Below are 19,216 nucleotides of genomic sequence, written 5' to 3' on the forward strand. Positions count from 1 at the left end.
TTTTCAGATTAGTGGAATATAAATTTTTATATTATGGCCTTATGATTTTATTAATTTCCTCAGCATCTGCTGAAATGTTTCTCTTCTCATCTCTGCTTTTATTAATTTGTATTTTCTTTCTTTTTGGTTCATTTGGCCAAAGGTTGTCAATTTTGTTAATCTTTTCAAAGAACCAAAGAACTCCTCACTGAATCTTTGTATTTTTCCCCCCACTTCTCTTTTGTTAATTTTATCCCTGACTTCTATTCCCTTCTGCCCCTGGTGATTTTTGGTTTCCAAGGCCTTCAATCTTCCCCTTCCCACTTCCCCACTTCCCACTTCCCACTTCCCCACTTCCCCACTTCCCACTTCCCCACTTCCCACTTCCCCACTTCCCACTTCCCCACTTCCCCACTTCCCCACTTCCCACTTCCCCACTTCCCCACTTCCCCACTTCCCACTTCCCCACTTCCCCACTTCCCACTTCCCCACTTCCCCACTTCCCACTTCCCCACTTCCCACTCCACCCACTCCCTTCTGGCCTCCCTGGTGTTTTTGTTTTCCAAGGCATTCAAGTGTAACATTAAATTATAAATGTGATCTCTCTCCATGATGTAGGTGCTTAGTGCTCCAAGATCTCTTACCTCCATCGTAATTGTGTCTCAAAGGTTTTGGTTTGCATTTTCACTCATAAATTATCTTCCTGATTTCCCTCATGAAAGAATTTTCATTCAGTGGTGTGTTTAGCTTATATGAGTTTGTGTATTGTCTTTTCTGTTGTTGTTACTGTTATCCAGCTTTATTCCTTTGTGATCAGGTAGAGTGTAACATGCTATTTCAATTTTCCTAAATATTGTCGTGGCTGATTTTTGTTGTTATTCTAGTTGTGTTCTATTCTGGAGAAAATTCTATGGACTGCTAAGAAAAAAGTGTATCTGTAGTGTTTGGCAGAATGTTCTATAAATGTCCATTAGCTCAGTTTGATTTCTGATGTCATTGAACTGTAGAATTTTTGTCAGGATAACCTTTCTGTTGGTGAGATTGGGCTATTGAAGTCATTCACTGTCATTTGTGTTGTGGCAAATCTGTTGTTTTTGATCTTATAGTGCTTTCTTTTATGAAATGTGATGCCCACATGCTTGGTGTATGTTCTTTAGGATTATAATATCCTTTTGGTGAATTTTTCCTTTAATGAGTATGAAATGCCCTTTCCTATCTCTTTTAACTAGCTGTGATTTGAAGTCTATTTTATCAGAGAGTAGATTAGCTATGCCTGCTTGTTTTCTTAGTTCCATTTGCTTGAACACCTTTTTCCATCCTTTATCCTGAATCTATCACTGATGATGAAATACTTATGTTATAGGCAGTAAAAGATGTTTCCTGTTTTCTTTTTTCCTTCCTTTATTTTTTAATTTTTTTTAAAATTTTTTTGAGATAGGGCTTCTCTGTGTAACTCTTTGAACTTGGAACGTTTTGCTTTATAGACCAGGCTGGCCTTGAGTGCTGGACACCCCCCCCCCCCTGCAGTCCAGGTCCTTTATTTCCTTTGTGTACATTAGGCCATGAATTCTATGGAATAGGCTCCAGCAGCTCAGGCTCCTTTCCGTTAGTCCTCACAAAGTGGGCTTTGGTTGGCGCAGGCTGGCGCTTCAGCTGAACCCAGGTGCCCTTCTCTTTGGCTTCCTTTTTCTTCTGATCGTTCTCCTTCACCCGCTTCAGGAAGCTGTCTCTGCTCTTTGAGTGCTTGATATGCTCAATCCGTGCATTGTTCTTCTTGGCCAGAATATTGCCTTTAACTTGCTTGTTTACAGTGATGCCCACGGCATGCTGGGTGACATTGTAGACTCTTCTGGTTTTGCCATGGTAACATTTATGGGGCATTCCTTTTTGAACAGTGCCCATTCCCTTGATGTCTACAATATCACTCTTGTAGATTTCGCATGTATGTGGCCAAAGGAACAACTCCATGTTTCCTAAAAGGCCTAGAGAACATATACCGAGTACCTCTCCTCCTTCCTTTTGTGTTCGTCATTTTGGCGAGTTACTGGATCCTGATTTCTAATCCGATCTATTCCTGTCCTTTTACTGGGAGATTGAGATCATTAATACTGAGAATTATTGTTGAATAATATTTATTCCTGTCATCTAGTTGTGTTTTTTAGACTTCATTTGGTTCACTGTTACAGGATTATATATTGTTTTCTTCTGGATATCGTTTACCTTTCTTTAGACTGACATATCCACTGTATAACTGTGGATTTATGTTGGTTTACATAAATTACTTAAATTTGTTTTTTTTTTTTTATGGAAAGTTTTTCTTTCTCCTTTGATTGTGAGTGGTAATTTTCCCTGGTGTAGTAGTTTGTGTTGGTGTGTATTGTCTTTTAAAGGTTACAGAAATCAGTTCAGGACCTTCTAGCTTTCAAACTCTGATTTTTAAAGTTATTTTTATGTACCTGCCTTTCTATGTGGCTTGGTTTTCCTCTCTTGTAGCCTTCAATATACATTCTTTGTTTTGTACATTTAATGTTTTATGTGACATGGGGATTGATATTTCTGGTCTTGTTTATTTGATGTTCTGCATGTCTTTTGCACTTTAGTGGCTTTTCTTTCCTTTTTGGGGGAGAAATTTTCTTTTGTGATTTTGTTGAAAATATTTTCTGTGCCTTTGAATTTTTTTCCCTATACATATAGTTACGTACGTTTAGTTACTTTGTAATGTCCCAGATTTCCTGCTAATTCTGTTCCAGAAGGTTTTTTTTTTAAATTTAAAGTTATTTATTTATTTTTAAAGGTTTAACCTTTTTTTTTTTTTTTTCATGGAGTTACCCACTTCCTCTGTTTTGTCTTTAAGACCTGATATTATTCTCTTTTCCACATGATAAAATACTTTGGTGAGACTTTTCTCTGAGCTTTTTGTTTCTCTCCCTGAACTTTTCATATGAGTTTTTATTTTAATTGAATTTTGCTTTAGAGAGTCTCTTTAGTTTTGGAAATGAGTTGCAGAGAGTATTCTAATCCTAGAAGATGTTTGGTCTTAGTCTAAAAAAGTAAAGGGCATCTCAACTCTACAAAAACATTGTACCCCCTGCACATTATAAATATTTCCAACTGGAAGATGACAAGAAAGAAAAATTTGATTTAAAATATATTTTCAAATCTTGAACTAGTTTTATTATTTTATTCAACTGTTTGTGTTGCAGTTTTCATTAGGTTAGGCATTTGTACCTACTTCTGAGTTTTTTTGAAGATATTTGTAATTGCTATTTTGAAGTCATTGTACATTAAGCTAGGTTGCTTTTCTTGGGGAATATTATGCTATGGGGCTAATATCAGGAGTAGTGTTTTTTGATATGGGCATCTGGTCTCACATTTATTTGTTCAGTGGGTGTTTGGATCTTTGTTTGCTGTTACCCCAACGTGTCTCTTTTGAATCAGCAGAATGGTGCTTGTTTTTCATTCTCAGAGCCATTCTATTGATGCTTGAATAGCATGTCAGGTCTGTGGTCTTGGCTCAGCTAGGGATAGTTCCAACTTCTGAGCCTGGATGTCTTAGAAGATTCTCATTGTGGAGTGTGCTCTAGATTCTGAAAATAGTCTTTGGGTAGCAGGGGCTGGGGTCAGAGTGGAAATGAGTAGTGCTCTGTGGGGGCTAGGAGCAGATCCCAGAATGTCCCATTGTTCTCAGATAGAGGAGGTTAGTCCTGGAATCTGTATGTGGGATTAGGAGCACAGAGCACTATGGTTCCAGGGCATCTTGGTAAATGGATTTGACTGGTTTGGAAGTTCCTTACCTGTAATTCTTGGTCTTCATGTGGTTTCATGTGGTTTTCAGTAGAGTGGTGGGTAGTATGACTACCAGGAAGATGGGTAAAATGTGTATGGGGGACTTCTTGAGTTCTGAGTTGGACTCCAAATGCTGCTATGGTGTGGTAGGTGGGGGTGATTGTTAGGCTTTGGACAAGCAGAGCTTGGACACCTGCTAGGACACAGCTGTGGTTATGCTGTTTTCCTTTGATTAAACATTTTTATGTATATGGGTACTTTGCACTATGTGTGTGCAGTGCTGTAGAGGTTAGAAGTGGATGCTGGATGCCCTGGGACTGAAGTTACAGACAGTTGGGAGTTGAACTCTGGTTCTCTTAACGCCTGAACCTTCTCTTTAGCTTTTCCAGTGTGCTTTTTATTTGACATTGAAATTTTCATTTCTAACATTACTTCAGTTTGATATTTGTTTATTGATCCTGTCTCTCTAATGGATTCCATTTCCTTATCCTTCATTGACTTATTTCATTCTCCTCTTATTTCTGTGCTTCTTCTTAATGAAATCAGGAGATTATGTAGGCCCTTTCATTTCTTTGAACATATTGTCATTGTTTTGGATTCCTGGTCTAGAATTTGTCTGAGTCTCTCATTCTGGGCCTTTACTCTGAGGTTGATAACTTTAGGATGAAATGTTGTGTTAACTTTTCATGTTACTTGTCTTTTTATCCTAGGCTTTATGCACCAGGAGTTAGATCATTAATTTCCTTCCTTCCTGTCTTCCAGGGTCTGTAAGAATACTTTCTGCAATAATTGTCATTAACTATCTAGAGTACACCCCCTGTGAAAACAGAGTAATAGTTAAGTGTACAGCAATCACTCTTTAACTGCTAATCATTCTATGGAGCAAAGTGATATTGTTAATACTGAGTGAACTGATATTAGTTACAGTGCATATTAATAGAAAGAAATAAGAAATGGGAGAATAGTAATTAGCATTGGGGTGATAGAGATAAAAGAGGGACATGTTCCTAATAAGGGAGCTATAGTAGTAGGAAGTGGTAGAGGTTTGTCTGAAGGAATGCTAATATGCCATTGGTATATAGAATTGTCCTGTTTTTCTTTTGTTTTTTTTGAGACAGGATTTCTATGTGTAACAGCCTTGGCTATCCTGGAACTGTTTTTGTAGAGCAGGCTTGTCTCAAATTCACAGAGGTCTGCCTGTCTCTGTTTCCTGAGCACTAGGATTAAAGGGATACACCACCATGACCAGCTAATAGTGCAGTCCTGAGCACAGAGACTCTGCAAATCAGACCAGACTATTCACTCGGGGAGGAAAAGGCAGAAGGAAAATAGTTGGGAGCAGTATAGGGCAGCAGCAGAGCAGGGTCAAGTTCCTGCGCTCCAATGGCATTGGGCAAGATAGGTGTGGAGAAGGAGCAAGGTAGGTGGATACAGCTATGCAAAATGCCTGGGATGATTATTGCCTTTGTCTTTATTGAGTTCCTGATGAAGGAGATGGGGGAATGAAGAAAGGACAGGCACACAAACACAGAACACAGAAAAGCTGTTATCTAGTAAGCAGTACTTGCTTTGCGGTAGAACATTAGCAAGTTTATGTATCAGGCAGTGGGAAGGAAAGTCAGCTAGTCTTTGTGAGACCTTTCTGTATGGGAGCAATTTCAGGTTGCAGTCAGGAGATACCAGTATTTGTTAGGTTTTGCACACAGTGGCCAGTGTTCATAGAACAGTCATGCTACCTATTTCTGTCAGCCTCATTCTGTGGTTAAGGTCTTGTCATTCTTTTGGGTGCAAGACATTGGGTCCTTGATGTAGCCATCAACAATACAAGCCACTCAGTACTCCACGCAGTTTTTACATGTTCACTTTGGACTCTCTTGCTTTCCACACTTACCTGGGGGTGGGAAGTCCTCTGCTGATAGGTAATTCTGTGCGCGCACCCACACCCACAACATGCCCCCCTAATGCTGTTCAGAGTCTGAGATCTGGTCACATCTCTTAGAATTCATTACAGAAATTAGAGTACTATTCTAGTGAAAAATTTGTTTTGGGCTTCTGATGTAAACAGATGCTGGCACTGCCGCTCTGCAGTTCTTGCTAATTCCTACTTGTTGCTTTGAGTTAGTTTCAGCTTATTGAATGCTGTACAGATCTGATTAAAGTTTCTTTTCCAGTCTTGGAGTATTCTGTTTGTCTTGTTTCATAATACTGAAATACTAATCCTGTACCACTTGCTCTGAGTTTTCTGAGAATGTGGTTTGTATAGGGTGTCAGCTGCAAAGCCACCATAGAGGCAGACGTCTTTCAGAAAGTATGTCCTGCTCCTATTTTTTTCCTGACTTTTCCTGCTAATGCTAGCGCTAACTTTTTCCCACCAACCATCTAAGTAAGTTACTTTTCAAATAGCTAGTTTTTAGCTTTCCCAGTTTATTCCTTGTGAACTCTGGCCAACTGTACCTGAGCTTTCTCTGCCATTTTGGGTATCTTAGTAGGTTTTTAAAAACATGACTTTTAAATTCTTATTTTTATTTGTATGTGTTACATATGTGTATACCTGTGTGGGTGTACGTGACTATGTGTGCACACATGGAAGCAAGAGGAGGGTATCCTATAGTGTCCTCTTGTTACTCTGTCTTATTCCTTTGAGGCAGATTATTTCCTTGAACTTGGAGTTTATGTTCTTTCATAGGCCCATAGGCAGATAGCTTGAGCTATTTGTCTATATGTGCTTACTATTCATTGATAATGTGTAGGACTAAAACATCGTTTCCTTCCTTCCTTCCTTCCTTTTTTTTTTTTTTTTTTTTGAGGATTTTTGTTTGTTTGAAGACAGAGTTTGCCTGTGTAGCCCTTGACTGTTCTGGAACTTGCTGTGTAGAACTTGCTGGCTCGAACTCAGAGATCTGCTTGCCTCCGCCTCACTAGTGCTAGGATTAGAAGTGTAGGCCACCACTGCGCTGCCTAGAACTAGAACTATTTTTCATATTGGGTAACTTTGTTGACTCATTTTTTTTTATTAGTTTCTATATTTTTAGTGGATTCTAGGATTTTTCTATAAACAAGATTATACCATCTGATAATTGACATAGCTGGCTTTTTTGCTTCTTGATTTAATTAACTTTTTTTCTTGCCTAATTACAATGACTAGAATCTCCAGTATAATGCTAAGGTAGTAAGAAGAGACTTCCTTCTCTTATCCCTAATGGTGGAGGAAAAACATTTACTTTTATTTAATTATAAATTCTGGGTTTTGTTATTTAAAAAAAATGTGATTCTGGAGTGCTTTGTGGTAAGTGGCAAATGTTGAGATTTTAGCAAATTGGACAGATTACAGAGAACAAACTTCAGCCTGACTTTTGAAAGAAAGCCAGCTAAGAGCTAAGTAAATGAAGGTGAAAGAGTCCAGTTTGGTAGGGGAAAGTGACGCCAGACTTTCTGGATAGGGTGACTTTCTTGTCTTAATTTTTTTCCTCTCAGTAGTTTCTGACGAATGTGTAACAACTCTCTTAGCATGATGTCCTAGTTTTCCCATTTGCTCTCTATGTATTTTCATTGCTGAAGGAAGAGCAAATCAAATGAAGTGCATTTTGTACACCAATGTTAATTGTGTTATATTCATTTGACTAAGAACTGCTATCCAAATGACATTAAGCTATGGAATATAATGTGACAAAATAAAATTGTCTTCCATTATATTATGCTCTTCAAAGAAGCTATAATTTGATATGGTAATGAGGTAAATGATGAATCTGGTTACAAGGTGGGTGCTGATAAGGCACTATTGTGTCTTTCTTGGAATTGGTGAGGCTGTATGAAGGAAGGACTCTTGGATTATCGTGTGAAAATTGGGAAGGATTCATTAAACCAGATAGGGGATATTCTCCATAGGCAGTGAAAACAGGGTAGCATTGGTCAAATCTAGTAGCTGTTAGGTATATTAATTTTGTTTATGATGTGGTGATAGACTACCTTGACAAAAAGAAGCTTTGGCAGAAAAAGTTTATTTACAGTTGCAGAGGGTACACAGTGTTGCAGGGCAGACATGGCAGCAGCAGGTTTGAGACTGGCCAGTCATTTTTTTTCATGCATAAGAAACAAAGACAATAGGAGGACCAGGCTATAAAACCTGAGAGCCTGCCACTAGTGATAGACTGATTTAAGCAAATTTCTACTCCTAAAGTTTCTATAACCTTCACAAACAGTACCACTAGGTAGTGAACAAATGCACCTGTGGGACTAAATACATTCAAACCTTAAAAGTAGGGAAAGCTCAATTAGTACCAGACTGATCTGCAGTACCTTGATAACCGGGTTAACAGGTGACATTACATTCCAGAAGAATGGCATCAGTGGTGTTCTCATATAAATATTTTTGAGCATATGGAATTGGAAAGATTCGTATTCAGAATCAAAGCTTTGAAGGTTGTTCTCTCAGTTTAATTGGGTAAGATTATTAAATTACTTTTATTATAATGACACAAGACAAATAATGTGGGAGGATCAGTGGACAAACTATCTCTACCTCTGTCATATTAAGAGGAGGTGGGATTTTGGTATGTGTGCGTTGTGTGTGTACGTAGACAGTCTCTCATGTGTCCCAGAGTGGTCTGGTGCTTGCTGTGTAGCTTTGAACTTTTGATTTTTCTACCTCCAGCTTCTGAGTGCTGGCACTATAGTTGTGTTCCATCATGCTAGGTATAAGTTGTGTGGATGATTGAACTCAAGGCTTCTTGTATGCTGGGTTGAACCCTGCAGTTCAAATGAGGGGAAATTTTAGGTAGGTGGCTAACATTGTGCTGAGATGTTAACTATCCCTTTGTCTGGGAGATACAGGAGGTGATCAGAGCAATGTGAGAAAAAACAGGCCTGGTATTCGGTTAATTTTCCCTGGCTGGACAAGGGCTCTGTGTACATGTTATGATTAAGGAGTGTTGGTAGAGGACAAGGGCTCTGTGTACATGTTATGATTAAGGAGTGTTGGTAGAGGACAAGGCCTCTGTGTATATGTTATGATTAAGGGGTGTTGGTAGAGGTGTAATTGGAAGATTCTCAGGTGGCTGCATTGAGAGTAATTAGAAGAGGTGGAGATCTGATGTAGGAGCCTCATGTAGAGAATACTCCAAAAAAGTGATTATTCAGAATCTAATAGTAAGATTAGCTGTAGTTGTTTAGGTTAAATAATCTAGAGACTAGTTAAAACAGAAGAAAGGTACAGTTGACAGTACTTGGAGATGAATTGGATATATGGGAAAAGAAATCTTGTGGCGTGTACACCGACTTAAGGTTTTTGCCTTTTTAGCAGGCACCATTGTAAGAGAAGAGGGAATATTTAAAACTATATGCATCTTAATGGTATGAGGGCTATGGATGGTGGTTGGAAGTAAGGAAGAGGTGACTTTTTAAACCAGGGGTTCATACCCATTTCAGTATAGAGACATACAAAATAGCTATACAATTTAGACAGTTACTGATAATAAATTACAGATTGACTTTAAAACAATTCTTTGATATGAATACAATTCTTTTAAAGACATAACCAGATTTGATACTAAAGAAATGCTTGTATGTTTTTACTTTAAAAAACTGAATGAAAACTAAACTAAATAAAAGATTAAATGTTGACTGACTACTTAATGTCATATTTAGAGGTCTTCAGGTTTGTTTAGAGTCGATTAATATTTTCGTTTATGATAGTCAGTACCGACAGGACCATTTCCTATAAATAATACAAAATAGCCAAGGTAGGTTTTTGGTCTTTTCAGAAATTGATGGGAATCATATCCTAATCCCATGCCAAAATCCATCTGATGATTATTTTGTAAAGAAACTCAGCAATTCAAACAGCCTAAGAGGCTGGGGTTAAGCTATCATGTGTATCTTAGCTATTGCTGTGAAGAGACACTTATGACCAAGGCAATTCTTATAAAAAGCATTTAATTGTGTGCTTGCTTACAGTTTCAGAGGTTAGTCCATTATCATCATGGCGGGAAGCATGGCGACACGCAGGCAGACATGGTGCTGGAGAAGTAGCTGAGAGTTCTACATCCTGATCCATAGGCAGAGAGAGAGAAAGAGAGAGAGACTGGGCCTGGCGTGGGCTTTTGAAACCTCAAAGCCCACTCAGTGACACACTTCCTCCAACAAGGCCACACCTCCTAATCCTTCTAATCCTTTCAAATAGTGCCACTCTCTGGTGACTAAACATTCAAATATATGAGCCTGTGAGGGCCATTCTTATTCAGACCACCACAATTTGTAAGTATAAATTAAAATCTGTGTGAGAATAAATGTAGTAAGGAAGAAGAACCTTAAGAGGCAGAAGCTGCCAGCATATATAGTCAGGAAGCAGAAATGGTAGGAAGTATTTTAAAGAATGTACTTAATATTGTCATTGTAGACATTGAATTTTTCTGGTTCTAGTTTTGTAAAAATATGCGTATTTTCTAGTTAATTTTAGTGGGTATATGAGTTTATGGGCACGGGAAATAGAGAATAGCAAGGTAGCAAACAGTACCTTTTCCCTAACCTGTCAACAATTTAAAACATTTATTATTGTGTGTATGAGTCTATAATATGGACAAGGACATGAGAAACCGCTTTTTGACAAACTTAGAGGTTATGCTGTTTGTGGTCAGTACTCTGTAAGGTAAGGTTCAGGAGGACGAGGCAGCAATAGTTTACCAGAGGGGTCAATTTTAGATAGCAGTGAGGTTGCATATGAGGTGGAAGTAATTAATAGCTTGTGTGGGAGAAGACATACCTGGTAAATATTGGAACTGAGGTTGTGAGCATGTAGAAAGTTGTGAAGGTTTGTAGTAACTACTAAGAAGAAAAGGAAAGCGAAGGATTTGGAACATGTAAAAAGAAGTTCATTTAACAGTGAGAATTGGTTTGGTTATTCTATCTACAATAATAAATGGAGCAGAGAGAATATATCAGTTGGATGGGGCAGATTAAGAGATAAGGTAGGTAGAGTTAGAGAGAAAAGTGGTTTTGAAGATAAAAGCAGATAGGATGGTAGGCCACATACTGGTCCCTTAAGATATCTGTGTTATACTCCTTAGAGTGTGTATATAAATTATGTTGTGGCAAAAAGTTGGTATGCTTAAAAAGTAGATGTCATTAAATTAAGGATTTTGATGTGGAGAGATTGTACATTGTCCAGATAGTTCATTTATGATTGAATGAAAAGTTGACTCAGAAATGCCATGTGATGATAGAGAGGAAAGAAGTATGATGGACAGAGAGGCCTGCGTGATGGAGGTCTTGAGTAAATGAAGCTGGGCATGGTAAGAGAACAGATTTTCCAAGATGTCCACAGAGAGAGGTGGTTTAATTTCTCAGAGCTTGTTGGATTTCTAGAACTGTGAGATAATTTGTGTTGCTCTAGGTCATCATATTTGAGGTAGTTTGCTACAGCAACCGGAATGGAGTATTCAGATTTTGGCTATTAGGGAATATATAGAGCATTAGGATCATTAAGATGAAGAAGTTGCTGAGGTAATTAAAATGCAATTGCCAGGAAATGAAATTTATAGGCTGGTTAAATAGAGAATAGTAAAATTAGAAATAGAGGATGTTAAAAGGGGCAGATATTATGAGGATGTATCTGTACTTTCTAAGTATTGACTTCAGAGGGGGCTGGGTCTGGTGGAATCAGTAGTGTGACTATAACAGTACAGATTAGATAAGGTAGATTGTAATGAGATACGTTTAAGAGTCTTCTCCCGTGCTGGTTGGAAGTAATTAGCAGATTACTTAAAACAATGCATAATCAATTTAGTACAGAGCAACATCTTTTTTTTTGTTGTTGTTGTTTTAATTTATTTAACCAGTGTCTGATTATGTAGCCTTGGCTGGTCTGGAACTCGAAATATAGACCAAACTGGTCTTACACACACGAGATTTTTGCCTGCTTCTGCTTGTGTCTCGTACCCAGCCATTTGAAATTTTGACTTAGGAAGGTAGGTAAGTGTTTTGTGTAGAGGTCTTTTAAAAATAGACACAAATAATTTAAAATCTAAATTGTACATCTAAGAGAAAAATGCACTTTAAAAATGAATCTTATTTAATCTGCTTAACAATTTCCACTTTCATTTTCCTGTAAATGCCATGATTTGATTTTGTTTATGGCTCAATAAAGTTCCATTTCATGTATGTACCATGGTTTTTTTTTTTTTTTAACACATTTGAATGATGATAGACACCTAAAGTGGTTCCATTTCCTAATTATTGTGCACTAAACATGGAGGTAGAAAGACATTTTGGAAAAAATAAAGACAACATTGTGATTTTCAATTTGGTAACCATTTCATGCCTATTTTGAGGATTTAATAAGCTTGTAAAATAAATGTGACAGAGATTTCCACAAGGCAGTAAGACAGAAAATTGGAGATAATGGATAACCGTAGTATTGGATATTTATTACACAAACTTCTGTGTTTTCTATCATCCTAGAAGTTATATTGGGAGATGATGCCCAGTAGGTGGGATATTCTTTAGCAAAAATAATTTAGGAAGCTAAAATTGTAATAAAGCATTTTGTCATACTTATTTGATATACTTGGTATACTTGGCTCTAGGTATACCAGTGAAAATTCTAGAAAGAATGAAATCCAACTTAGATGGTCCAAGAGACTTTAAAAAGAGATCACAGAGGTGATGTAGATTAAGGGAGTCCATCAAGGATGCTTCGTCAGCAGTAACCTGGAACTCTGAAGTGGCTAGAATACCGTGCTGGCTGTTGAGGCATGATAGGAGCTTCGGAAAAGAGGAGGCTATTGCAGTAGCCTTGGTGGCAAAGGACAGATCAGCCTGAATTTGTGTTTGTTCACCAAGTACAATGTTAAGAACTGGATTCTTGCAAAGTCTCTGATATAGTTGAGCACATATTATTCACTTGTTCTAAACAAGGTAAAAGAATTCTTTTGGAGCTGAAAAGATGGCTCACGGGTTAAGAGTGCATGGTGCTCTTAAAGAGTCAGCACCAAGGTCAGGACCACGCACTAGGCAATCCAAAGTCCCCTTCTGGCTTCCATGGACATTACGCTCTTTCTTTAAGGCAGCTGTTCTTAATTTGTTCTCCCTTTGCTGAGCCCTTTTGGCAAATTTCTGTCTCAAAAATATTTACATTACTGTTCATAACAGTAGCAAAATTACAGTCATGAAGTAGCACTAAAAGTAATTTTATGGTTGGGGTCACCACAACATGAGGAACTGTATCAAAGGGTCTCAGCATTAGGAAGCTTGAGGCTGACTCTACTACAAGGGACACTTAACTAGCCTAATTAATAGTGAACCCTAGTTAGTTGAGTTTCAGTTCTGGTTTTATTTGAGTTGTATGAATTTGGGAAAACTTCTTAGGAGCATAATCTCTCTCTTTTTTTAACAGTCTCTCTTTTTCTTGCTTTTATTTTATGAGAGGGCGTCAGATGTCCTGGAAACTGGAGTTACAGACAGTGGTGAGCTGCCATGTGGGGCCTGGGAATTAAGCTTCTCTGGAAGAGCAGCTAGTGCTCTTAACCATTGAGCCATCTCTCCAGCCCATCTCTTAGCCTTTTAAAAGATGTCTTTAAAACCTTGTATTATGTATGTCTGTGTAAGTATGTGCAAATTAAATGTATTGTCAATTGAAGCCAGATGGGGACTTTGGATTTCCTAGAACTGGGGTGCTGGACCTCAGTGCTGACCCTTTGAGAGCACATAGTGCTCTTAACCTGGGAGCCACCTTTTTTGCTCTTAAAGAGCTCTTTTAACTTGTTGAAACCAAGCAATGAATAATTAATATGTGCTCATTATAGATTCAACAATATAGAACTATTAGAAGAAAATATTTTAATTGTATTTGTGTGTGTGTACACTGAGGTCAGAGGACAGTTTGCAGAAGTTAGTTCTCTTCTATCTTGTAGATTCTTGGAGGTTGAATTTTCTGCACTCAGATTTCTTGGGAAGCACTTTGACCAAATGTATTGTCAGTCCAAGAAAAAATTTAAAAAAATTTTATTTGTAAAAAGTATCTTATAGTAATTTGTTAGAGGTTTGAACATGCATTTCTTTCTTAATGAATGACATGCCTGAAGCATTAGTAAAGTGGTAATGCTTTTAGTAATGTATGGCAAAGTCATTAGTAAAAGTTACCCAACTTTGAGTTTTGGTTTGGTTTTGGTTTTTTAGACAGGGTTTTTCCGTGTAACTCTGGCTGTCCTGGAACTTGGTTTGTAAACCCAGCTGGCCTAGAGCTCACAGAGATTCGACTGCCTCTACTTTCTGAGTGCTGGGATTAAAAGACCACCACGCCTGGCTGAGTTTTGTTTTTCTATATTAAATTTTGAGGCTATCAAACTATGATTTTCATTTAAGTTTTATCCTTAACCTAGTAATTTCACTTGTATTATAGGATTATAGAATGTTTATAAAAATATCTCTAATACTAGGCATAAAAGGGAATATTCTTTTTTTTTTTTTTTTTTTTTTTTTTTGTTTCTGCCCATTTTCACTATGGGCTCCTAGAATTTCTTGCTTTACTTTCCTGCTTCCTGTAATTTCTGCTACATTTCTTGAGTAAGGGCTGTTTTCTTGGTAGCTTACTGTGTTAACTGGTTCTACTTTATAACCATCATTTCTGCCAAAGTCTAGTTAAAGAGCTGTCTTTTCCTCTGTTCAGTATGTTAAATTGTGTTAACCTGTCTCCTGTAGAGTTAAAAATTGTGAATTTATTTCCCCCACCCCCAAACACACACACAGAAAACTTAGCTAGTTAAGGCTCTAGAATGAAGTGGAATCTCATTTAGATGGTTAAGAGATCTTTTTTAAGATTTGATATTGCCAGTGCAGATACATTTTCCCCCAGAGTATTTAGGGATGTGTATACACAATAGAGTGTGTGCATGTGCACCACCCTGTGTGCACAGGAGCCTGTGGAGGTCAGAAGAGGGTGTCAGAGTTTTTGCAACTGGATTTAGGGATGTTTGTGAGCCTCATTGTAGGTGATGGGTTTTTAATGAAGGGATTTAGGGGTACGATAGAAAGGACCTTTAAAAGAGGAGTATCAGGGAACTCTGAAGTGTCAAAAATAGGAGTCATGGTGAAGACAGTTTGTGTCAGAAAATGTAACCAAGTGAAGGGGGGTGGGGGGAGTGGGGAGTGGGTGGGAGTGGAAGACTATCTGCTGCTATCCAGGTAAATCCGTACCTTATCTCTCCTTTCTGAGTTAACAGTGATGGCCTGTTGCTGCCCTAATTATTACATTTTTCAGGGAGGTTTTGTTTGTTTGTTTTAAATCCAGGTTTATCTTGGGCATTCAAAGGCCAGAGAAAGGAAGAATATTTTAAAGAAAATTGTCATCTGGTATTTTACTTAACTTCAGAAACACTATATTACCATTTTGAAATTAAGTAAATTTGCTTCATTTCAAGAGATTCAAATTAGCACTCTACAAAATTTAATTTGGTTATTGACTAAATGTTAATTATTTTTCATCAGACGATCTGCCAAATCCCGAAGCAGAAGCCCCTATTCATCTAGGCACTCAAGATCTCGTAGCAGGCACAGATTGTCTAGATCCCGAAGTCGTCATTCAAGCATTTCTCCTAGCACACTAACTCTGAAGAGTAGCCTGGCAGCTGAATTAAACAAGAATAAAAAGGCACGAGCTGCAGAGGCAGCAAGAGCTGCAGAGGCAGCCAAAGCTGCAGAAGCTGCTAAGGCTGCTGAGGCAGCTGCCAAAGCTGCAAAAGCCTCTAGTGTTTCTACACCTACCAAGGGGAACACAGAAACTGGTGCCAGTGTCTCACAGACAAACCATGTGAAGGAAGTCAAAAAACTTAAAACTGAGCATGCACCTTCTCCTTCAAGTGGTGGGACTGTCAAAAGTGACAAGACAAAAACAAAGCCACCGCTTCAAGTAACAAAAGTAGACAATAATTTGATTGTAGAGAAAGCTACCAAGAAAACAGTTGTTGGGAAAGAGAGTAAACCTGCTGCTACAAAGGAAGAACCAGTGTCTACTAAAGAGAAAACCAAGCCACTCACACCAAGTGTAGGAGCCAAGGAGAAGGAGCAACATGTGGCTTTAGTGACCTCTACATTACCACCATTACCTTTGCCTCCCATGTTGCCTGAAGATAAAGATGCTGATAGGTAAGTCCAGACAAACTTGAAATTTATGGTAGCTCTTCAAAGAAACAATGTATTTAATGTATCCCTTTCTGAAGTTATTATAAAAGTGTTTCTATTTTGTTGTTTTTTAGGGAATGGGTGGTAAAAGGAGACTCAGAGGACCTTTACACCATTTAGGCTGGCCTGGAACTTGCTGTTTAGAATAGGCTAACTTCCTAACCCACAGAGATCTGTCTGCCTCTGCAGAGCTCCTGAGTGCTTGTGTTAAGGGCGTGCACCATCACACCCTTTCTTGATCTATACTGTCTCTTGCTTTTTGGTTTTCATTGTGTCTCCGTGGGTTTGTATGTATTTTGTGTTTATGTTTTCTTACTATTACTGAATACTACTACAGACATGGCTGTGCCAATTATTTCTTTCAGTGATTAAGTACAAGGTTTTACGTATATAAAGAGGAGGAAACATTGTTTTCAGCAAAGTTTTAAGTAAATAGAAATAAAAAAGTGAAAAAGAAATGGTTAAAATTACTTGGATGGGGCAAAAGATATTTTTATAGTCTAAATTTTATTAGTACAATAAATTTGTTAGTGGACTACATGTAGAAAGTCATAGCTGTTGGTAGTCTTATGTTTTCAGTTTTTCTATTCTCTGTTTCATGTATTTATATCCAAAAGTAAAAATACTTATCCTGAAAAATCAGCTTAGTTTTTTAAATTAAATGACCTGATAAAATTTTGTAAACTAAAGTTCTGTGCATCTCAGATACTATGATTATTAGCTTTAGTATAAATCAAGACAATAGGAAATAGTGACTACCTTAGGTTAATGATGTTTTTATTAAATAAAAAAAGAAAGAAATGGCTAATTATTATTGTTTAGAGTTACAAGGTATAATAGACTTCATACTTTGTTCTAAAAGGACTTGTTTTTAGGTTTTTATAAACACAGACTGTTGGCTTTTCTCCCCTTTCATAAGGAAGGAGCCACTCCAAACCCCCACATCCCTTTTCACCAGTCTTAGCATGGCAGTTTTATGTTTAAAAGTTTCCTTTTAGCAGCATGATGTAGATTGGTTTTGTTTTTGTTGTTTGTTTCTGGGGCAGGGTTGGGGAGAAATTGGGTATTTGTTGAAATTGTCAATTATCTTGTTGTTGGAGATCATCTTTTCTGTTCTGGTATATTTGCTTTTGGAAACTTGAATGTGTGGACATTATCTTTATTTACTTGTCCTTCGCTGGAAATCTAAAGATCATTTTAAAGAACCGTAATGGTCTACCCAATCTCAGCAGTCCTGTTTTAAGGAGTGCTTTCCATTTTGCTTTCTTTAAGCATGTTTCTACCCATTCCTAGTTAACTTTCATACTGACATCCTTAAGTACTTATCTATGAAAGATTGTGTGTGCTTGTGACTATGACTTTGTAAATCTGAACTCTGTTTTTAGTTTTATGTATTCAGGCATTTTAAAAAGTTAAATAACAAAATTAACATCTATACAAACTTCTAGAGCAGTGGTTCTCGATATTCCATTCGATTAAGTGCTGTGACCTTTTAATACACTTTATGTGTGGTGACCTCTAACCATAAAATTACTTTTGTTCCTACTTTATAGCTGTAAATTTGTTACTGTTATGAATCATAATGTAAATATATCTGATATGCAAGATGATCCCAGGCAACCCCCGTGAAAGGATTGTTAAGTGTCCTCTCCAAGAGGTTGTGACTCACAGGTTGAGAACCACTTTTTTAGAGTCAACAAATGCTAATATTTTATTTAATATTTATTTCTATGCTCTTAATTTCTCTGTATAGGGAAGGTGTATATGTATACACATCTTTTGAAAAGAAGTAGCTGCCATAGTTTTCAGTTTAGTCACATGTACCATTAATGTAACCTAAGACAATTGCACTGCTAACATTCATTAGTGGAAAGTCTTGATTTGTAGACTTACAGTAGTATTTGTCTGATTATGTCTTTTAGATGAGAGTTCACTTTCTCTTACCTTTTCATTTTCTATATTAGAAATCACTTGGATCTTGGGTAGCTTCAGAACAAATAACTGTTTTGGGCCAGAATATTTAGGTGATTTTATGTACTTCTATTATATGATGAACACAATGTTAAATTGTGATGTTATAACTTGATTAAGTGATGACCAATCTTAAAACCTCTATGTAGAAAGTACTTTTGCCTTTAGAAGCTATAGGATGACACATTTGTCAGTTTGAAGATTTGCTTTCCCTGCAAATGGTTTAGCACCCACTAATAAGATTTGTCATAATCAGTTACTATAATAGGAACTGCAAATGATGATCTTGGAATTTGATTACTCTTAATAGCTGTTAATAAAACTAATATTAAAAGGGCAGTTCTTTCTATTCCTCCCAGTCTTTTTAATTGTAGGAAACTTTTTTCTACATTATCAGTCATAGTCTACCAATCAGAGGTTCCTGTGAGCCAAATTCTTCCATCTTTTCACTGACTGGTGCCTCTACGAGTCTTAGGCAAATAGTGTATGTCATTCTCACTTTGAATCCTTCTCCCATAACTGCAAATGGTGTATGTCATACTCACTTTGAATCTTTCTCCCATAACTGCAGCAAACCATTTTTCTGTTACCATTGTGTTTTTATAAAAACATGATTGTTTTCCTTACTTAAAATGAATTAGGTTATTAGGTTCATAATACTAACTCACTTTTTTTCATTTACTGTGTTGAAGATATTTCCATGTTAGTTTTGATAGGTCCAGATGCTTATCTATAATAATAGTTACATACTTTCTACTATTAATGTATATAGACACTTGGTTAAGATAGAATATGACAAATTATAGCCATTTAAAACTTCAGAGATGAGAGCAACAGATTGTATCCTAACAAGACTATGCTAATTTATACCCTGAAATGTTATGGCATCATCTTTAGTGTTTCTTTTTTTTTTTAATTTATTTATTTTATGTATATAGGTACACTATAGCTGTCCTCAGACACACCAGAAGAGGGCATCAGATCTCATTACAGATGGTTGTGAGCCACCATGTGGTTGCTGGGATTTGAACTCAGGACCTCTGGAAGAACAGTCAGTGCTCTCAACCGCTGAGCCATCTCTCCAGCCCTAGTGTTTCTTTCTGTGCTGTTTTTTGGTTCTTTTTTTCCCCGGAGCTGGGGACCGAACCCAGGGCCTTGCGCTTCCTAGGCAAGCGCTCTACCACTGAGCTAAATCCCCAACCCCTAGTGTTTCTTTTTTTGAGACATGGTTTCTCTGTGTGTCCCTGGCTGTCTTGGAACTTCGTAGATTAGATTGGCATCTGCCTGCCTCTGCCTACTGAATCTCCAG

The 19,216-nt window shown here is 37.4% G+C and overlaps 1 protein-coding gene across 8 annotated transcripts in view; it reads left to right on the top strand.

Moving 5' to 3' along the window:
* The window catches only part of Cdk13 (cyclin-dependent kinase 13), a 94,244-nt gene that overhangs the window by 14,846 nt on the left and 60,182 nt on the right, over positions 1-19,216 (top strand). For 7 of the 8 annotated variants that reach the window (XM_039095721.2, XM_039095722.2, XM_039095724.2 and 4 more), the window contains exon 2: positions 15,244-15,900. In XM_039095721.2, the coding sequence (XP_038951649.1) occupies positions 15,244-15,900 (657 nt within the window). Of the gene's footprint in view, positions 1-9,744; positions 10,018-15,243; positions 15,901-19,216 lie in introns of those variants that run through there. The other variant, XM_063276458.1, reaches the window with a different exon arrangement.

The sequence above is a fragment of the Rattus norvegicus genome, chromosome 17, assembly GCF_036323735.1.
Source record: "Rattus norvegicus strain BN/NHsdMcwi chromosome 17, GRCr8, whole genome shotgun sequence".
In the NCBI taxonomy this organism is placed as follows: Eukaryota; Metazoa; Chordata; class Mammalia; order Rodentia; family Muridae; genus Rattus; species Rattus norvegicus.